This window comes from Podarcis tiliguerta, assembly GCF_965153285.1.
Source record: "Podarcis tiliguerta genome assembly, chromosome: 6".
Lineage (NCBI taxonomy): Eukaryota > Metazoa > Chordata > Lepidosauria > Squamata > Lacertidae > Podarcis > Podarcis tiliguerta.
In genome coordinates this window covers 43,607,881-43,627,141 of record NC_139539.1, presented here as the reverse complement: position 1 = coordinate 43,627,141, position 19,261 = coordinate 43,607,881, and the positions used below count along the sequence as shown (strand labels likewise).

Sequence of the window (19,261 nt, the reverse complement as noted above, 5' to 3'; positions counted from 1 at the left end):
ATTTAGCAATTTCCAAAGATGGATTATATATTTGTAGAAAATGATGTCAGTAATTGCCACCTGATTATGCCAAACTGCCTCTATCTGCCACCATTTTGAGATGGGCTGTGCCCCTGCCCCACCATTTTGTAACTGGTGGACCTCAGTAATTTTCAGCTATCTGAAGCAGGCCCTGGGGGTGGAAAGTTTGAGAGCCCCTGGCGTAGCCTTTTCTTGGTGGCTGTAGTTTTCAATCTAGCACTCAAGTTTGCATTAAATGCACTAAATGCATTCTCTAATGCAGACCATGTATCAAGATACTGTCTATGTCTAGGCACATGCCCAAAATGAATGAGTGGTTTCTCCAGTAGCCATAGTCTTATAGTGATGTACAAACATGAAGGTACAGAGTCTTGATTATCAAGGTCATTTTGCTTTGCAGCCAGAGGGTTGCAATCCCATTATAATAAACTGCTACCAAATCCAAGGTGCTTAGGGTTAAACTAATGTAATATAGCCTTCCTGGTGGCCAAAATGTTTTGGTGCTGCCTGAGTGAGCTGTCCCTAGTTAAACACAGAGGGTAGGATTCTTTTAGCAGAAGTCCTATGCAAGGGCTTTTTCTTGGGCAACAGGGCTTTCCACACAGCATCTCCAAAATTGGCTTGGGTGGGTTGGAGAACCCCCAGAACAGTGCCTGAGGAGGGAGGATAATTTCATTTGGCAAACTAGTTCCAACTGGCAAATTCTAGCTTAATTCTCTTTTGCCATGCTATGCAAATGCAAAACACTTTAAACTTAAGTGGAAAACTATGAAACTACGTTGGCTGTCTTCATCAGTATCACAACATAAACAATTTCTTCAGACTCTCAAACTTGAAATGGAGTTGTGTTTCGAATTTGACTTTATATTCCAATAGTTAGGTGTTGGAAAGTATACTTACTACTAAAACGCTGCTTAGGGCCTTTGCATATATTCTGGCCCAGGTTTTTGAACATTCAAGCTAAAAACTTTCAGGCCCCTTGTACACTGCTGCTCCCAAATAATTATGAAAGAGTTTAGTAACTTGACTTCTTCATCCCCTCACAATGGCAATTCTGTTCCCCAGTAGCTTCACAAAAGTTGCCTTTGGTGTAATAACTGCAGTATCAGATCAGATCTGTGGAGGCAAAGCATCTTTAATAATCCAAGACGAAGCAAATGCTACATGCAAGCATATAGAAAGCTGGTGTAATATGTTTGTTTCCAATTGGTCTGACTCCCTTCAGTCATGCTTACCTTTCAGTATCTGAAAATCTCAGCTCACATCTGATAAATTAATCCCCACATACTGTATCCGTTTTATGCTGAAAAACCACACCACGTGGCTCAGGGTAATCAAACAAATTTTGAAATTGCAATTTGAATATTGCAAAGCTGCCGTCTTATTTCTCTCTCCCTTGCCAGCTTCTGTTCTGAAACCTGATCACTGCTTCTGCTGGGAGGGGTGTGAGCATGAGGGGAGGGGAGGGAACAGCCAGTGAGAGAGCGAGATACGTTGCAAGTGTGGAGCTTGCTGCCTTTAGACAAAGCAGTCTGCTGCAGCTCTCTGAAAGGGACACATGCTTGCCTGGGAAAATACCAGAGTCCTTTTGCCTGCTTATGGAGTAGAAAGGAATCAGCCCTGGATAAGGAAAGAATCTCTGGCCAACAAGAGCCTGCTGCTTGGAATCTGGGGATATAGATGCTGTCCCTTTGCCCAGGCTTTGTCAGAGAAGGGAGGAGGAAATCTTTTGTGAGTGCTGCATCCCTTGTGCTGCAGTATGCATTAAGAAGGCTGGCCAGCTCCCGAGCACTCATTAACACTGACTTGCTTAACAGAGGATCTTTTCTGAAGGCCAGCGTAACAGGATCTCTAACCCCTCGATTGTTCAGATAATAGCCAGCACTGCATTGTGTAGGCAGTCTGGAAAGAAAGGGGTGGAGGCTAGTTTAGGATGTTCAGAACTTCTGATAACCACAGGGTTCAAAGACTGCAACCCCGGTGTCTTCATCAATATTTTGCAAATGCCCTTCAGTGACGGACATGCTAGGAAGACTGAGAAAATTCTGCGTGACTTGCATAGCAATTCCTCTGAGGACTGCAAAGACGTGGGCTCTGAACTTTCCTTGCTTCATCAAATATCACCAGTTCTGCACAGGGAAAGTAACAAGTTCCTAGACTCTCCTCTGATGTGTGGAGGGAAGAAGAGGCGTTCCATATAGCTTCTACGGGGCTCTTGGAAGAATTTATTTCTGACTAACCGGCTGAAAGGAGGTGCCAGGACATACCTAACCCTATCTGCTGCGGAGAAAAGGGGAGGGGGCGTGTTCATCTTGCTTGGCTTTCCTCACCCCCTTAAACCAACGAGCTAAGATGCTTTGTTCTGAAAGCTGTTCGTTATCTCAGTAAGGAATTTGAAGGTAGTACTTGCCTTTAGTGGAAGAAAATGAAGGACGGGCAAATACAAGTCAACAAAGAACTGGCAGGAGCAGGCATGTTGGGTGGAAAATGAGCTGACCATTTATCTTTTTGCTCAGACTGGATGCTCCGGTATACTTATTTGTTCCAGTCTAGATGTTGACGCTGGTTCCCAGCCCAGATCAGTCAATACCGGCTGTCAGGATGTCATGCATCTGGATAGGTGATAAAATGACAGTGGCAGGACTTCCAAGCTCAGGCTTGTTGTCCCTCATGCTTCCACTCCTTATAATAAAATAACAAAGAAAAGCCCGTACCATGGTTTGCCTGTTCCGGGACTGTTGGGGGAAAAAAAGTATAAATCTTTATTCTTCTACTGCAGTTTGTGTTTTTTGTTTTTGTTTTTATTTGTCTTGCATGTCTTCCTTTGGACAGCTGTTCACTAATCTGGCTGCTGCTGCTTTTCTGAACACCCATCGTGTCTGTTTGTCTCTCTCAGCTGCATGAAGATGTATTTTCTCTCTAACTGCTTTGCACCTCCAGTGCTAACAGTCTTCCTTACTGGCCTGTTGTACAAGGTAATGCATCTGAAGTTGCATGGATGCAAGCATCTGCTGGGCTGTGTTTATTTGTGAGCTGGCCCTCTCTTGTCTCTCGTGCCTGTAGCCTTGGCTTGGAATGATGCCTTGGAAAGTTTTCAGCCCCCTCAGATGAAACAAGGAGCTGACCCAGGAGTCTTGTGAGGTTTGGGATGCTTTTGCCTGGCGAGGAGCACACTTGAGCCAGAAAATCAGTGCATGTGATGCCTTGGCCCCAGGAATGGTTCTAAACAGCTTGGATTCAGAGTTTGTTTGAGTATAACCGGGAGACCGATTAACACTCTAGTTTGAACAGGACAGAAGCTTATTGTTCATGGTTTGTGTACAGAAGAGGAACTGTCTGTCAGCTAATTGTTGTACTCTGGCCTTGGTTTGGCTTCTTTATGGTAATGACTATGATGTGGCAATGCCACCTGTCTTCCTCAGAGTGCCGCTGCTACCGCCTTAATGGGTTTTCCTTTTTCAAGCGTCTGCCGATTCCTCTCTCGTCAGGTTCACGGATGCTGGAGCAGAGTGTTGGGGAGTGGCTGGAGTCCATCGGCTTACAGCAGTATGAGAGCAAACTGCTTCTCAATGGCTTTGATGATGTTCGCTTCCTGGTAAGTAGCTTTGTTGGAAAAAGTTACAAGGTTTTATTGGGACTTGCAGAGTGTACCTTTTGGAAAGCAAATTGAAACTTGTTTTGTACAATACAGGTATATATTTGCATTATTTGGATCTCAGATAAAGCAGTTTATGCAGCACTGTCAGATCAAATTAAACACATGAAAGGCAAGGCTGAATTCTTTTGTCTGGATGAGTACGGACATAGCACACAAAAAAAATCATTTTTGGGGGGGGGGGTTGTTCAGGTTCTCCTATGAATTCATAAAAATCCCAGACTCATAGAAAGAACATCAAGAAAGCTTTTCTAGATGAAGGGTTAAACTGAAGCTGTGTTGACACCTGGGTAGTAGTTTAGTCTTACTTTGAGAATTGAGCTACCAGCTTCAGATGGAAATGAACGACAGAAAAATGTTTGAATTCTTTCTGCAGTTGTTAACTCCTTGAACATTTCCAGCAACCTGCAGGCTAGAGATTATGTTGCTGGAATGATTGCATATGAATGTATATTTGGGGGCTTGTTTAAATGCTGCTGCTTCAGCTGGTAAAGATGCATTCTATACTAAGTATTGCAGAAGCAAACTCCTGTGCTTTCCTCTCTAACCCATTTTACGTATGTAGGATGGATCTCAACTATTTTGTTTTTGTTTTTTGTTTAAGAACCCGTTCCCAATACTTCCTGATATCTATGGACAGGACACTTCAAAACAGAATAAGCTTTGGCCATTCTGGTTAAATTACATAATAGGTGTAGTATCCTTGCCTTGGTATTCATATCACTTAGCTTCTTAAAGCACAACACTGTTTATGCAATCATTGTTGCTGAACATTAGTTGGCCCTGTCAGCACTTAGCTAAATTAGGCTCAATCATTCATCAGCACTAGGAAGGAATAGATCCTTACCAAGGGGATCCTTGCTGAGTTTGAATTATTAACATGCCAACTTCCTTTAAGAAGTCGTTTTATGGGAGAAGCAAAGGTTCAGCATCCAAAAATGATGGGTTATCACTCTTTGCTCCATTTTCATAGAAAATGTAAACCACACATTTGCAAATCCTTAATCACAGTAGACTTTTTTGTCAGTCTCCACCTTCCTAAAGGCAGATGCAAAGGTCTTTGAATTGCTTAAAAAAGCTTGAGCATAGGAATGTCTCTCTGTTCACTTTGCTGATTTTTCAGGAAAGGTCAGTATCTAATTTCAGAATTCCTTGCAGGTCCAGAGTTTGAAAACTGGTCAGATATCCCTTCCTGAACATGTTAAAACACTAGCCATGCAAAACAAGTAAAATTTCTTTTGAAATGGAGACAACTCAAATCCTTTAGCTATCAAAGTGGACTAGGCTTTAGTCTTTCACAAAATCTCGTTAGAGTTAACAACTTCAGGTAGTGCTTTTCTTAAATAACCAGAGTAGTGTTTATTTGTTCACTTAAAGGTGTAGCCTTCACTAAGAGTTAGATTTAGGAAGATTAACAAAATATTAACTGTTTACAGTTAATGACTATTCTGTAAGTGGTGGATGATTGGAATTAATAACACCTATACAAACTGTTAGTATCATTCATACTGTCAGGGGGAATGTATTTAGGGGACAACTTATTTATAATTGCTCCTTCTAATCCTCTTACATGCATTTAAAATTTAAATTCCCTCTATTTCAGACTTAAGACCACACCTGTCTTTATTGGGACTCCATTATTGCTGCCACCTTGAATTTTTAGGAAATTATACTTTATATTTTACAAAGCAGGAAAATGAAATAAAAGGAACATGGATACATTTGCCAGGCATTTTTCTTATAAACAATGACTGTCACAATGCCCATATCCAGTAGTTTCAAAAGAAAGAGAAACAATTTAACAAAAGAAAGAGAACCAATTTACTATCTTAGTCCCATCCAGTGCAAATGATTAGATAACTTTCTCCAGCATATTTTAGATACCTCTTCTGAAATAATAATGTGGCGATATATTCGTGTCTTAATGAATGTTGGCAGACATAAATACATGTTAAATATTTTAATAAACAAAGCACTGCTAAGTGTATGGTTTATTAATTTTTGGCAGTTAACATGCTACTTTTAAACTCCTGGCTACAGAAGAAAGTAATATATTGTATTACCATATTAGTTCTGTTAAGAAGTGCTCCAAGCTTTGGGCTATTCTGCATTTCCTTTTTAAGGATCTTTCTGAAGTGGGAAGTTTTGAACCCAAATACTTGATGCAGCTTATCTGACCTAAAGGCAGATTCTTGCATAGTTGTTCATGAGGTTACATAGCTGAATAAGAATGGGGTGTCAGGTGTAACTTTTGCGCACATTAGGAACCATGTACTTGTGTGACCATTTTTCTTGCTGCAGTGCTCTTTATTACAGAATAATCAATTTCAGAAAATAGAACAGTGACATGAGAATCTTCCCTAAGCCCTTTCCATACCCATAATTACTTTCAATACCCTGGACAGCTCCCGTATAGTACATGGTATATAACCCCAAATAAAGGGCTGTGTAGTCATGACAGAAAAATGGATGTTGGTTACATTCTTTCGTTGGGATATTTTGAATTACAAATATTCTCCTTTTGGTTTTGGTAGAAGAAGTGTAAGGATCGCAACTGCTTCTTTGTGTAGCAAGAGTAGCATGTTTGCATGCGGCACTTCGTTTAAAGTGATCTCTTCCTCAAGGATTGTAAGATTAAATTTTTATGGTATGATCCCTGTGCAAGTTTCTACATTTCTTGGAAGCAACAGAATATGTTTCTCTTTAGAGTTTTAGTTGAGTTCCATGGATGGCTAGTTCAACCTATATATGTATATAAAGGGCATCATTCCAATTCTGATTTTCATTTATAGTATTTTTTTACTTTAAAGAACACATTTCAGGGATTGAATCACTGCAACTCTGTTCTCTACCTTCCAGAGCAGTTTGATGTTGACAAGAAAGCCTAACATTGCTGCTGCACCTATTTTAAAGTGGTTGGTGCAATCCATTTTTTCTTTCATAGTGATGCCTTTAAGGGTACCTTTTTCAGTAACAGCTTAGTTCATAATTCTTCCATTATCTGTTACAATATATACATGCTTAACAGATTTAAGTTTTAGCCAAATAAGAAAGTAAAGAATCATAAATGCTACCCCCCCCTTATTTTCCTCATCAGTGTTAGTAGTTTTCACATCTGGCTTTTGGTTTTCATAACTGAATTAAGCTGCAACAAAAGGAGTTCACTTTTGAAAGTCAGTTTCTTTTTCCTAGTCCAGAATCTAAGCATATGCATGTTAACTACATAGTTCATAGTCCAAAACTACTTATTAGATTTCACAAAGGGTTCAGACAGCATAAGCCAGTTGGGACAGAATTCTCTAGAAAAAATCTGTTGCTTCATTTCTTATTTTGCCAACACAGATTTTTCAGATTTTTGTTAAACTGAGTAATGCGTTTGTGAGCTTATATGGTTCTTAAGGATTGGCACAGATCAAAAGGGTTGCATTAAATCTCACTGTCACAGAGGCTAGCAACGCATGTTAGGTAATGGGTTGCACTTTGCCAGATAGACTATTAGGCTAATTGCTTTAGCAATAATAAAAATTAAGTTGGGGTTTTTAAAAATAGAACGTAGGCTGAATTATGTGAGATTCTGGGTTGAACTATCCAAGATACTGCACAATTTTTCTTACTGCTTAGAACTATATCAATAGCTCAGCAATGGGGCAAGATGTCTGAAGAGGATGTATAATCTTCTGTTGTAAATTTTCAAAGAAAAGCTGGATAAGTGCTTGAAATATATGTCCTGCTTTATGGAAGAAAGTAAATTAGGTGAAGCACACGCACACATACCTTCCTGATGCTGTCCAGTTGTGTTTTTCTTTTTTTTCTTTTTTCTTTTTTAAAAAGCATCAGAAATAGCTTTCCTCAGACAGGATCAAATATCTCAGGCATTGAAAGTAATATTAGTGTGAAATGCATTTTGCCAGAGCTGGACAAATGCTGTTTTGTTCTGTTTAAAGTTCCTACTTTATTGGCTTCCTCGTGAATATACTCAAATTAAGAGTTATTCATCTGTTGTGGGGAAAACAGTTTCCAAAATAAGTGCTGATATGGTGGTTGAGAAAAGATGTCATGTTGTGAAAGCTATAGCTAATACATGTAAAGAGGATGTTGGGCGTGTGCTAGACAAGTGGGGACTCACAATCATGCATGGTGTGTGTAGGAAGTGGTGTGATTAGACTCTGGAGAGGAGATGGAAAGGTGAAACACTAGGCTTCCTCTGTCCTCCTGTTTGGAAGAAGTACCTTTGCAAACTCTTTTTCAAAAAGAGGACCTGGAAGTTGCCATTTCTGCCTCAGCCATCACAACTTCCTTCCTTAGAAACCAAATGGCATGTAGGCACTAGCCCTGGCTGCTGACACCTGGGATCTACACTGGACTGAAGGAAGCATGGCTGTGCAACCTTCTGGTTTCTGTAGAAAGTTACTTTGAACACTTCTGTTTTAGATAAGGATATGGATAAGTACTGTCTGCTGCCCTTCCAATTTGCCAGTTTTCATGTCCAGATAAGGACCAAGTTGGTGGTAAACAGAAGTTGGTGGTAAATAGAAAGATTACCAAATAAGTATCATGATTGCATGTAACAAAATAATCACTATATATGGGAATTGCTATGACACCCAAAAATAATTTACAGCTTGCATTTCTCTCTCTGTGATCCACTTCAAAAGAGCAATTCACTTAAAATTCACCACAATCAGGTGTGTTCTGGTCACCTTCAGCCTTGACTACTGTAACATGCTCATGGGGCTGCCCTTGAAACGTGTCCAGAACCTTCAGCTGGTACAAAACACCACCTCCAGGTTATTTATTGGAACAGGTTGGTCAGAGCATATTACTCCAATACTGCTTGATCTGCCCTGGTTGTATGTTCCCTTCCAGGCTTGATTCAAGGTGTGCCTATTTCTGTTATGTGTCAGTTTAGCATGCTTTCAATCTTAAGTTTGTTTCATCCCTTTTCTGCCATTTTTTTTAATAAAAAAAAGACATCATCAGAATTTTGCATTTAAATTCCATGCATTTCTATATGGATTTTCCATATGTAAGCTTTACCTTCATAATATATACATTTTGTATACTTTTCTATGCATTTCACCCTGGATAATTCATTTTTGAACAAGTGGCATACAGCTTGGAAGAGAATAGCTACAGAGCGTTAGAACTGGAGTCTGCCTACATTTTTCTGTGAAAAGTCACTACTCCTGAAATGGCATATTTTGTTTGGGTAGAGACAGTAATGGAATTCAGATGCTTTCATTCTCTAGCTTAGTGCTGTTAGCTGCTAAGCAATGCTACATGCAGTTGTTTGATAACAGGAGGTTACAAGATTGGGCTGCATTAATTCAGTAACATGTCACTATCTCTTATCATTGATTTAATGGACAACCTGAGGCAGCCTCTTTACAAGTTGTATATTGGTATACAGTTTAGTGATTATACTGATAATAGTTTTTTAAAAACAAAAATAAAATATTATGAAATGTACAAAGAAGACAACTCAGGTTTTTTAACACACACACACAGTGTACCACATTGGACAATGTCACACCAGCCTTTATGCAGTCAAAATTCTAATCCCACAGTAACACCTGTTAGGACTGGTACTGCTATTGGAACTTGACAAGGCAAGTTTATGGGTGGCACATATATAAAAGCTCTGGATGAAGCAGCCACGGTGTAGTTAAAATATAAATCCCCTTGCCTTTGTATATTCAGTCATCTGCATATGCTCAATATATAGTAGGTTTGTTCTTGGTTTATTTCTGGCTTACTGCTCATGGCTTGTTTGAAACAAACAATTTATGGTCTGGGTTCACATGACATAATAAGCCATACTGTGACTTATTTGCGCCTCGGTGGCTTGGCGCCTATTGGTCAAAACTGTAGTAAACATGAAGATTGTATTTTCCTTGCTTTTCACTCAGAGGTTATCCTTCCTCCCCCCTCCCCCCCCAAAAAACCCTGTAGCACTGTCCTTATTATGCAATCTAACTGTAGTATGGTGATTAGAGCATTGGACTTTAAACTGGGTGTTTTGAGAAGAATATTAGAGGGTAACAATGTGTGCTACCTTAAGCTTCTTGGGGGAAAGACAGGGTGTAAATGTAGTTAATAGTGGTAATAGCTGAAATTATAAACTTAAATTAGGATCTAGTTCAGTGTGCATGGTGGAGGCTTTTTGTACAGCAATGTACTCCTTAAAGCCAAGTGAAAAAATAAAAACCTTCATGGGTAGAGAGTGAATGTTTGGCACTGTTTTTCGTTATTAGGAACAGGTAACAGCTGCTATTTGAGTTTACCAAAATCAGCATACTAGAAACAGTTCTGAGTTCATGATGGGAGGGGTAATATGTACCACATCCCAACACAGGTCCATCCCTTTACATCTTTCTTTAGGTACATTAAGCCATTTCATTTTTGTTTCTTTACTTTTTCCCTCTTCCCCTTTCTGCTACAGAACTTCCCATAAAAGTGTTGCGTGCAACAATGATTCAATGAGACTTTGTCAGAAGCAAATCTGTTCTCCTCATGTAGTGCCCTAGGCTCCTCTGGCTTCATTTTTTAATTGGAGGAATGAGGTAAAAATTGAGGGCATTAAAGTACGGGATGTTTGCAAATAATTTGAAGTTCTGACATTAATTTGACTAAATGCAATTTACTGTCAAGTCTGATTAGCCTGCAGTGATCGTTACCAGGCTCACTTGTTCATGGTATTCCCCCCTTTCTTACATTCAGCAGTCGAATTTAGAGCCATAGAAACACTGGATACAATAGCATAAATGCCTGCCCCATCTTGTCTAAATTAAATGTGCAGAGTCTGTGTAGAGAGCAATAACCTAAGACTATTTGCCTTCTACCAGAGAGGGAGAACATGGTTTCTATAGGGAGATCTCGATTAACTTGTGTACAATCCATTCCTTTATAGCCAAAATCAGGGCAAAACTACACAATTTTCACTGAATAAAATTGTATTCTCCCTTAAGCCATTTGTCCTGATAAGAGAAGCATGGGTGTGTTTCACAAAGAGGAAACCAGCAGCTTTGGTGGTGGTGAAATACTGCTGCTTACAGAAGTTTAATAAAAAGTTTGCTAAGTGGCTTGTGCATTTTTATTGTCCCATATATTTTGACCTCAAGATTAGAAATTTCCCTGTCTTCTTTTGTAAGACCCCAGCATATTATCCAAAAACCTGTCAGATAGAAGCGAAATCATATAATGTATGTTACCAAGTTAGCCTGAAGCCCTAGACTTTTCCTATATTAGCAATGATACGTTTCACAGAAGTAATCTGCTTTTCAACCTGCACTGATCCTGTTTTGAATTAAATTTACACTACTGACTCTTAACCTTCCTGCATTTCTTAGGCCTCATGGCTGTGTCTGCCTTCTCATAATATAAATATGCGAATCAAAATCTGCTGAGAAACAATGTGTTGGAATAGACTATTTGTGGTTGTTTGTGGGATTTTTCTCATTGAACAGCTGCCACTGGTCCAATCCCATGCTACACAATTAGCTGCTTTTTAAACTCAAGTATGTTTCAAAAAACAGTTTGAAACGAGGGTACAATAATTCTAACTAACTAACTATTGGTCATGCCCAAGTCCTAAGGCATGCATACAGATCATGGCCAATGCATTTTTAAATACTTGAGTTCTTTGAATTAATCAATAATTGGCTGTCTCTTAGTGCAGACCCAGGTCATTGAGCCTGAGCTTCCACAGCCACCGCCTGTCATGCCACTACCATTGGCAGGATTGGCAGCAAAAGCAGCTTGTTCTAGGCTTGTGATATCTTACTCTCTTGCTACTTAAAGGTAAAGGTAAAGGTACCCCTGCCCGTACGGGCCAGTCTTGACAGACTCTAGGGTTGTGCGCCCATCTCACTCAAAGAGGCCGGGGGCCAGCGCTGTCCGAAGACACTTCCGGGTCACGTGGCCAGCGTGACATTGCTGCTCTGGCGAGCAAGAGCCGCACACGGAAACGCCGTTTACCTTCCCGCTAGTAAGCGGTCCCTATTTATCTACTTGCACCCGAGGGTGCTTTCGAACTGCTAGGTTGGCAGGCGTTGGGACCGAACAACGGGAGCGCACCCCGCCGCGGGGATTCGAACCGCCGACCTTTTGATCGGCAAGCCCTAGGCGCTGAGGCTTTTACCCACAGCGCCACCCGCATCCCCCCTCTCTTGCTACTTATGCTGCTTTAAATGTGCATTTTGCTTGACTTCCTTTAGTAATGTTTTCTTTTGAAATGTTTAAGATATTTTTTGTTTGCTGCATTAGATGTGCATTCTGTAGTTTACCTCCTTTGAAATGTTTTATTTTGAAATATTTAAGATAATATTTTTGTTTCCTGTTATTCTGTATTGTTTTATTTGGCACTTTAATGTAGGTTGTAAACTGCTTTGAGGGTTTTTTCTTTAAAATGCAAAGCAGTATAGAAATGAATAATAACAATAACAATTGCAGAGGTAACTTGCAAAGAAGAGAGTGTTATGTTTTAGCTGCATTCTGAAAAAGTGGAATGTTATTGTGGACATGTCTCTGCATGCTGGTTTTATATATTCCTTACACTTCCTTTCCATCTGCTACAGAAATAAGAAATACTCCTCTTCTGAAACATAACACGCTATATTTAAGGCACAACCATATGCAGTCTCTGGGGAAATAGTTTTGCCCTCATAGTAGATCATTTCCCATATGAGAAGCATATGTATGTTCATAGTTCCCTGTTCCAAGATATCCCAAGGCCAATAACAAATGCTTTCTTTCTCACGTCCTTCCTACTAATATGTAGCTTGAAAGTTCTGGAGACTCACACTTGGAAGGAATAATTTGTGTTGAAGGGTTATCAATTGACCACTCGTTACTTTAAAAAAAACAACAGCACTTGGAGGCATGACTAAAATTCACAAACCCACAATAAATCTGAATCAGTATGGTTGTTTCATTTTTGCTCAACATATTTTGTAACATTGGCAATGCTACAATGGTGATCAACTAAGGATTGTCATATGTCACTGGTGTAAATGAAGGGTGAAAAAATTAGCTGTCACTTTACAAGCATTTGTTTGCCCCAAAGCTTCTGATGATGAATCAAATATAAACTTTCAACTGTCAGCTTTGGTTCACTTCACACTTTTCAAACATACAATATCTCAGGAAGCTAGCAACTAGGGTTCATATTAGTTAAACTGCAGTTAGGAGGGGATGCAAGAAGGACATACTAGGAACGAAGGTTTTACTTCTCATGGTTATGGGAAATGACTTGTACTCCAATTCTGTTCTTATTTTTTGTTTTACTTGACTCACTACGATGCTGTCCGCTGATGCCTTGTGACTATAGGGAATATACTTGACCCTACCCTATCCACTTCCTCTTCTGTCCCCTCCAAACCCCTATGCACCCTCAAAATCAGCTCTGTGGGTTTGAGGAACCCTCCAGAGCAGATTTTTTGGGGCACATGGGGGAGGAGAAGAAATGGAAATCCCAGTACAAACCAGAAGGAATAATGGGAGATTTCCACCATTGTAGTGGCATAGCGAGATGATAAAATCAGTTTTGCATGAATGGAATTAGAAAGGTTTCAATATCCACTTAGGAGAAAAGGAGTGACAGATGATGTGCCTAATACTTTGAACATACAGATAGGGATATACACTGCAAATTGTAGTTCCAGTAGTCTCCTATTGCTATCGTTTCTTAAGACAATTTTGAAATTTACAAGAACTGAATTATTTAATACTAAGAAGTCATGATCCTTGAAAAATAAATACTATTTTATTGGAGGAGGAGTCTCTCTGTGGGACACAGGTGCACAGCCTGGATGGCATGGGAAAAGCTTGGCATTGTTGTTATTAAAATTTATATACCGCCCTTTACCACAAAATCTCAGGGCGGGTCACATTTCCAAGTGTCTGCTCTGATTTGGTTGTAGAAAAATAGAGATGTTATGGTCTGAACTGTACATCCAGCAACATTAGGCACTGGATCAGTTCAAGAGGTATTAAGGCAGTCATAAAGCAGTGCTTTTCACAAAAGGCAATTATGGCCACCTCTACTGATCTCCCCATTTGTATTGTGCAATGCAGGGGACTGTTGAGTATATTCTAGGGAATGTTTTGAGGACCATTAATCATTTTCAGTAGATGTGGCCACTAATGCTCTAAGATACCGAGGTTCTATGGTAGACTCACAGGAATACAGAATAACCAATATGGGAGAGATTCCTCAAGAGTGGGATGCTAGAAAACCACAGATTATAAAGCACTGAGGCAAAATAAGTTAAGTATCATAATTTGAGGAGTCAAATGTATACTGAACAGCTGACATCTATGTTGGTTGATTGAACACTAATCCCATAATTCACACTGTAACGCACACTGCAGAAATATTTTCAGCATCAAATTTACGCAAATCCCCAAACATTCCATGTACTGCATCACAATAAGAAAGATGAGTGGCTGTTATTTTTAATTAGTATGTAACTTCCTTTCAAATGCACACACAAGTTTTTAGTAATTTATGCTGGTCTCTGTGTGGTGATATTTTTATAGCCATCTTCTCTTAAGGTAGGCTGCAATTTGCTAATATGCAAAAGTCTGAATTTAAATTTAATTGAGCCAGCTAAGAAACAAAAATGTTCTGGTTGAAGCTACATTGCCATTGCAGCATAAGATGTTTGATTTTGTTTTAAGGTACATAGCTAGATTTCTTGAGCAGCAGATGTTTTGACAGATTTCCACAGTTGTAATCTTGCTGTTTCAGTTTAGTATTGCTTAGCAGCATGGAGTTATTGGTTCAGCAGTGCCCTTGGCTTGTGGGTATGTTAGGCAGGAAAACTACTGAATAACAATGAAACATCTTCCTTTCGAAGGTTTTATTTTTAAAGTTGGGTGACTCCAGTAGTTCTCACCCCATACCTGATACAGCATTGTGGAAATATTCAGTGACCTTGTAAGCACAGTTAGTCAGTGGTTTGGACTACATACTCCCAAGAGGCAAGCATGGGCTTGGTTTCGTTTTATAGAACACTCTGCATTCCTGTTCACATCTATTTAATTCACTAATGAATGGGAAAACAGAAGTTTAAAAATACCACATTGATAAAGGGTGATATTCATCATAGTGCTAAGGAGATCATTACATCAGCACAAGTATTTTCACATGTTTGATTGAATGATTCCTCTCCTCACCCTACGTTCTCCCAACTCCCCAAAGCAAATTTGGCGAGGACATAGGGGGACATGGGAAGAGCAGAGGGAGCAACAGGTTCATTGAATGTGGCACAAAGCATTTTTCTCATCTTCAGAAGTTTCTGATCATTCTTTTTTCTAATTCCATAATGAAGGTTCCATTAGTAAAGCGTATGGGGAGAGATGTTCGGGACAGTTCGTGTTAATGTTGTGGGTTTTAGACCCACTCACTGATCACCATGCATGCAGTAGAGCCTGTGATATGGCTATACACGTGTACCGAGAATACCAGTCCCAACTTCACCTAAAAAAAGAAAGAGGTGAAAGCATTATGGAAACCAAGTATATCATGGACACAATTGTACGCATATATGGCTACCTCACTTGTTACTGTTTTTGTATACTTGGTGACAGGTACACAGGCTACTTCCAGATTCCCCAATGTGTTAGTAGTCCTTGCTGCTGTTGTGATGCGATTAAGTTACTGCACAGTATTGCTCATTTTGTTGGAATACCACTTTATTGCTTATACAACACATTAGCAACATATTGATGTCATTTGGTTCTATTTCATTGAATTTGGTAACTTCCCCCCAAGCATAAGCTTCTCGATTGTTCTCTGCTCCATTTTGCTTTATTCTGATACAAATTTAGCTTCAGGGATAGCATGTTCAAGATCAATTTGACACAATGACCTCATTCAGAGATAATACTAGGGTTGCCATATTTCAAACAGTGAAAATCCAGACAGAAAAGTTGTTGAGGTTTTCTGACAAATTCACAACAACCAAAAGTTTTGGAGCCATTTTTAAGGAAAATGGCCCAAAATAACAATGCTGACATGGGTTGCCGTATGTCGGGATTTTCCTGGACATTTTTGCGATTTCCACCCAGTCACTGCTTCCAACCGCAGTATTCCGAATATGTAGGGGAAATTCCAGAAATATGGCTACCCTAATAATGATAAACCTGAACAATCTTGAGCCAGCCTCAGGATCATGCCCATCTTTCTACCGTCTAGGTGCTGGGAGCTGATTAGAAGCTTTTGCTTCCAAATCTAACTGCATAACTGGTGGTCATGTCCCATCAACGATTGTGTTCTGCAACAATCCAACTTCAAACCTGCATTTTATGAAGATGGCTTGTTTTAACAACACATAGGTAATATTAACTGCAGTTTAGAGTTTGGATTAGTGAAAATGGAAGTGAAAGCTTCTGATCTTCAGTTTGAGACCATGCTGGGAAGGGGGAGTGTGTTAACCCATGGCTCACCCAGACATGTTCACATAATGCTAAATCACAGTTTGGCATTGCATCCAAAAGAGAGCAAAGTCTGTAAATTGTATGTCCGTGAATGTGGTTTGAAATATTCTTGTATTGCTGAAATGAAACTAGGGCAGAACTTTAAAGCAGCCTTGCAAATAAGTTCACAAACATTATCCTATCATAAACTTTACTAGTTTGCTATAGGATGCAGAGAGTTGCACCCTTGCTTTAGCCTGTGGAAGAGTGAATTTTGGTTTCTACTGGATGCAGAAGAGGAATGAAGCACTCTGCCTGTCTTACAGCAGCCCACTCACTCACCTGCATCCATTCCTTCTTACCTATTGTTACCAGATGAAAGCATAAATATAAGGCTGCTTTGAAGCAAGAAAACTGCATATTTAGTATAAAGGTTATAAAAAAAGTTCCTTAAGAGCACTAACATTTTGGGCTAAATCTCTAATTTTATGCACTGTGTGATAACTGTTGTAAGCAAATGACCTTGCATAGTAGGTAGGCATAATAATGGACACTCATTTCTTTAGAAGGGGAGGGGGCATACTATTTGTCCTGTCTTAGGACAGGGGGGAGTTGCCTGGTGCCATCATTATATATCTTTAGGCACAAAACAAAAGTATTCCTCTATAAGCAGGCCTTTGGCCTGCCTTGGGCAAGATAAAGCAACTAGATTAGATTAGACTAGATTAGACAGACAGCATTCCTATAGCAGTTGTGAGTCTTTTAAGAAAAATCACAAAATAATTGTCCCTCGTTTTAACTAAGACTATATCTGAGACTGGGCCTTTAGACCTTACCAGATACTGTTGTCATCCTTTCAACATGCACACTGAGTTCTGAAGTAGTCTCCTGTCTTTGCCTTGGTGGAAAAGGACTTTCTGGGGCTGTTGTCATTTTTTTTGCGAGACTTTCTTTAGGAGTCATTCTACATCAAGTACCATCTCAAAAATTACCCTGTTCTCTACAGTGATTGAGAGGACATTTTATTCAACAAACTGTTGGCACTGGCGGAGAAAGAGGTGGGGCAGGGGGAGTGCACCGCCCCAGCACCATGATCCCGGTGGGGTGCCATTGTGGCTCCCCCCCCCCCCGCACGCTGGGCGCCACACCTCGGCAGGCAGCACACCATGCCCCACGGGCAGTGCACCACACCCCCGGGACGTGCACCAGCCATGCCCCCGGTGCCAGAGCATGAAGCTCTGCCACTGACTGTAGGTGAATCCTTCTGAAGTTTGTGGATAATGAGACTTGGAGGGGAAAACAGTTTGGAGATCAAAAATGGACACAGTGTAATTTGTGACTGAGGTTCTAGTTAGTGACCATTATCCCTTCTCAGCATTCCAAAGACAGGCAAACATTTTTATCTGGACATAGCAATACAAATAAAAGCAGAAGGTAGTCAAAAGAAAAAGAGCAAACATATCATAGGGAAATGATAATAAAAACAATAACCCGAATTGTACAGAATGACGCCTGGTATGGAAAATAACAGAAGTAGCAGCAGGAATGAGTAGATGTACCAAAGAAAAGGAACCAAAGCATACCAAATCAAAGAGCAGTTCATCTAGATGAAAACCAAACTATCAACAAAGATAGACTTGAGATGTTTTCACCAAGTCTAGCTGCTTTTGGGGAGCTGAGCTTTGGGGTACTGATAGCAGGGAATAGATCTCTTCAATTATTCAGAATATAGCTGAATGATAGGTCATGATTGCATTGTAACATTGTCAAGTAGAGTGTCAGAACCCCCTTAGATTGAGTAATAGTAATGTCTCTTCAAAGGTTTTTTAAAACAACAGACACCCAGATAGAACAGCCCATAACACTTTGTACTACTTTGGTTCACATGATTGCATTAAGAGATTTCCTGCTAGGTTTTGTCTGTCTCCAATCCATCTTGTTATCAAAAGCTTGTAAGGAAGGACCACCTAGTGAACACTTCCCTCTGCTTTTAAATGTGCATCTCCTCTCAGAACCAATTAAGTAAAAATGCCTCTTGCCTCCCCTATGGATTTTCTACCTGTGGGTTCAGTTCTGCCTGCTTATCAGAGAAGCTAAAATAGTCTTTGCCATTTAGTCCCGCAGAGCCATGTTGGGCTCTAAAAAGCAGAGTGGAATTCGCATAGGCAGCCTTAGGGAAGTGCCAGCTCTGTGCTTAGGTTGGAAGCGGGGGGCCTTTTTCAGCAAAGGAAGATGGACATTTCTCGGGGGGAGTGGGGGACGGGACACAATTCAGCAGGGCCAAAGGTATAAGCCTGTAATGGTTTCCTGAATATTATGCTGTGCGTGTTAAGTACTTTTAGAATGGGGATTCACAGGATACATGAATATGAGGATGGTTCGGGGAACGAGGAATCTCCATAAGATGAGCATATTTAAATACTGCTCGATGGTTCTTGGATCTATGATGAGAGAAGTAGCCCTGAAAAATCCTCCCATCAAATTTTTGATTGTGAAAATTATTACTCTCTCCTACTGTGCCCTGAACCTGAGTCCTTTCTGCACTGCAGCCTCTGCTCCTAATATACAGTGGTACCACGGGTTAAGAACTTAATTCGTTCTGGAGGTCTGTTCTTAACCTGAAACTGTTCTTAACCTGAAGCACCACTTTAGCTAATGGGGCCTCCCGCTGTAGCTGTGCTACCGCTGCACAATTTCTGTTCTCATCCTGAAGCAAAGTTCTTAACCCGAGGTACTATTTCTGTGTTAGCGGAGTCTGTAACCTGAAGCGTCTGTAACCTGAAGCATCTGTAACCCAAGGTACCACTGTACTAGTGAAGTGCTAACGTATGGGACAGAGACACTGCTGATCCCAGAGCAAGTGCCTAGTCAAGTGGAGCTCTCAAAGCTGCTACTGCTAAAAGAGAGGCCACTTTCTGAGGTCCAAGTAAAACTAGTCTGGGCGGATTATAATGCTTAGACCTTGATTGTTGGCATTGATAATCTCAATGGGTGTCACACATTTTATGTTAAGGTTTGAGAGGTTTGCTGTACACCAGGATTGGGGAACCTGGTGCCCTCCAGTTGTTGTTGTCCTTAGTCGCAACCGGCTTGGCTAATGGTAAGAGATGGTGGGTACTGGAGTCAACGTACACCAGGAGGGCCACATGTTCCCCACCCCTGCTG

At 40.3% G+C, this 19,261-nt stretch overlaps 1 protein-coding gene across 21 annotated transcripts in view; it reads left to right on the top strand.

The window, feature by feature from the left end:
• Positions 1 to 19,261, top strand: part of ANKS1A (ankyrin repeat and sterile alpha motif domain containing 1A) — a 122,717-nt gene that overhangs the window by 82,501 nt on the left and 20,955 nt on the right. For all 21 annotated transcript variants that reach the window (XM_083445629.1, XM_083445624.1, XM_083445625.1 and 18 more), the window contains one exon: positions 3,510 to 3,616. In XM_083445629.1, coding sequence (XP_083301755.1) covers positions 3,510 to 3,616 — 107 coding nt within the window. The remainder of the gene's footprint in view (positions 1 to 3,509; positions 3,617 to 19,261) is intronic.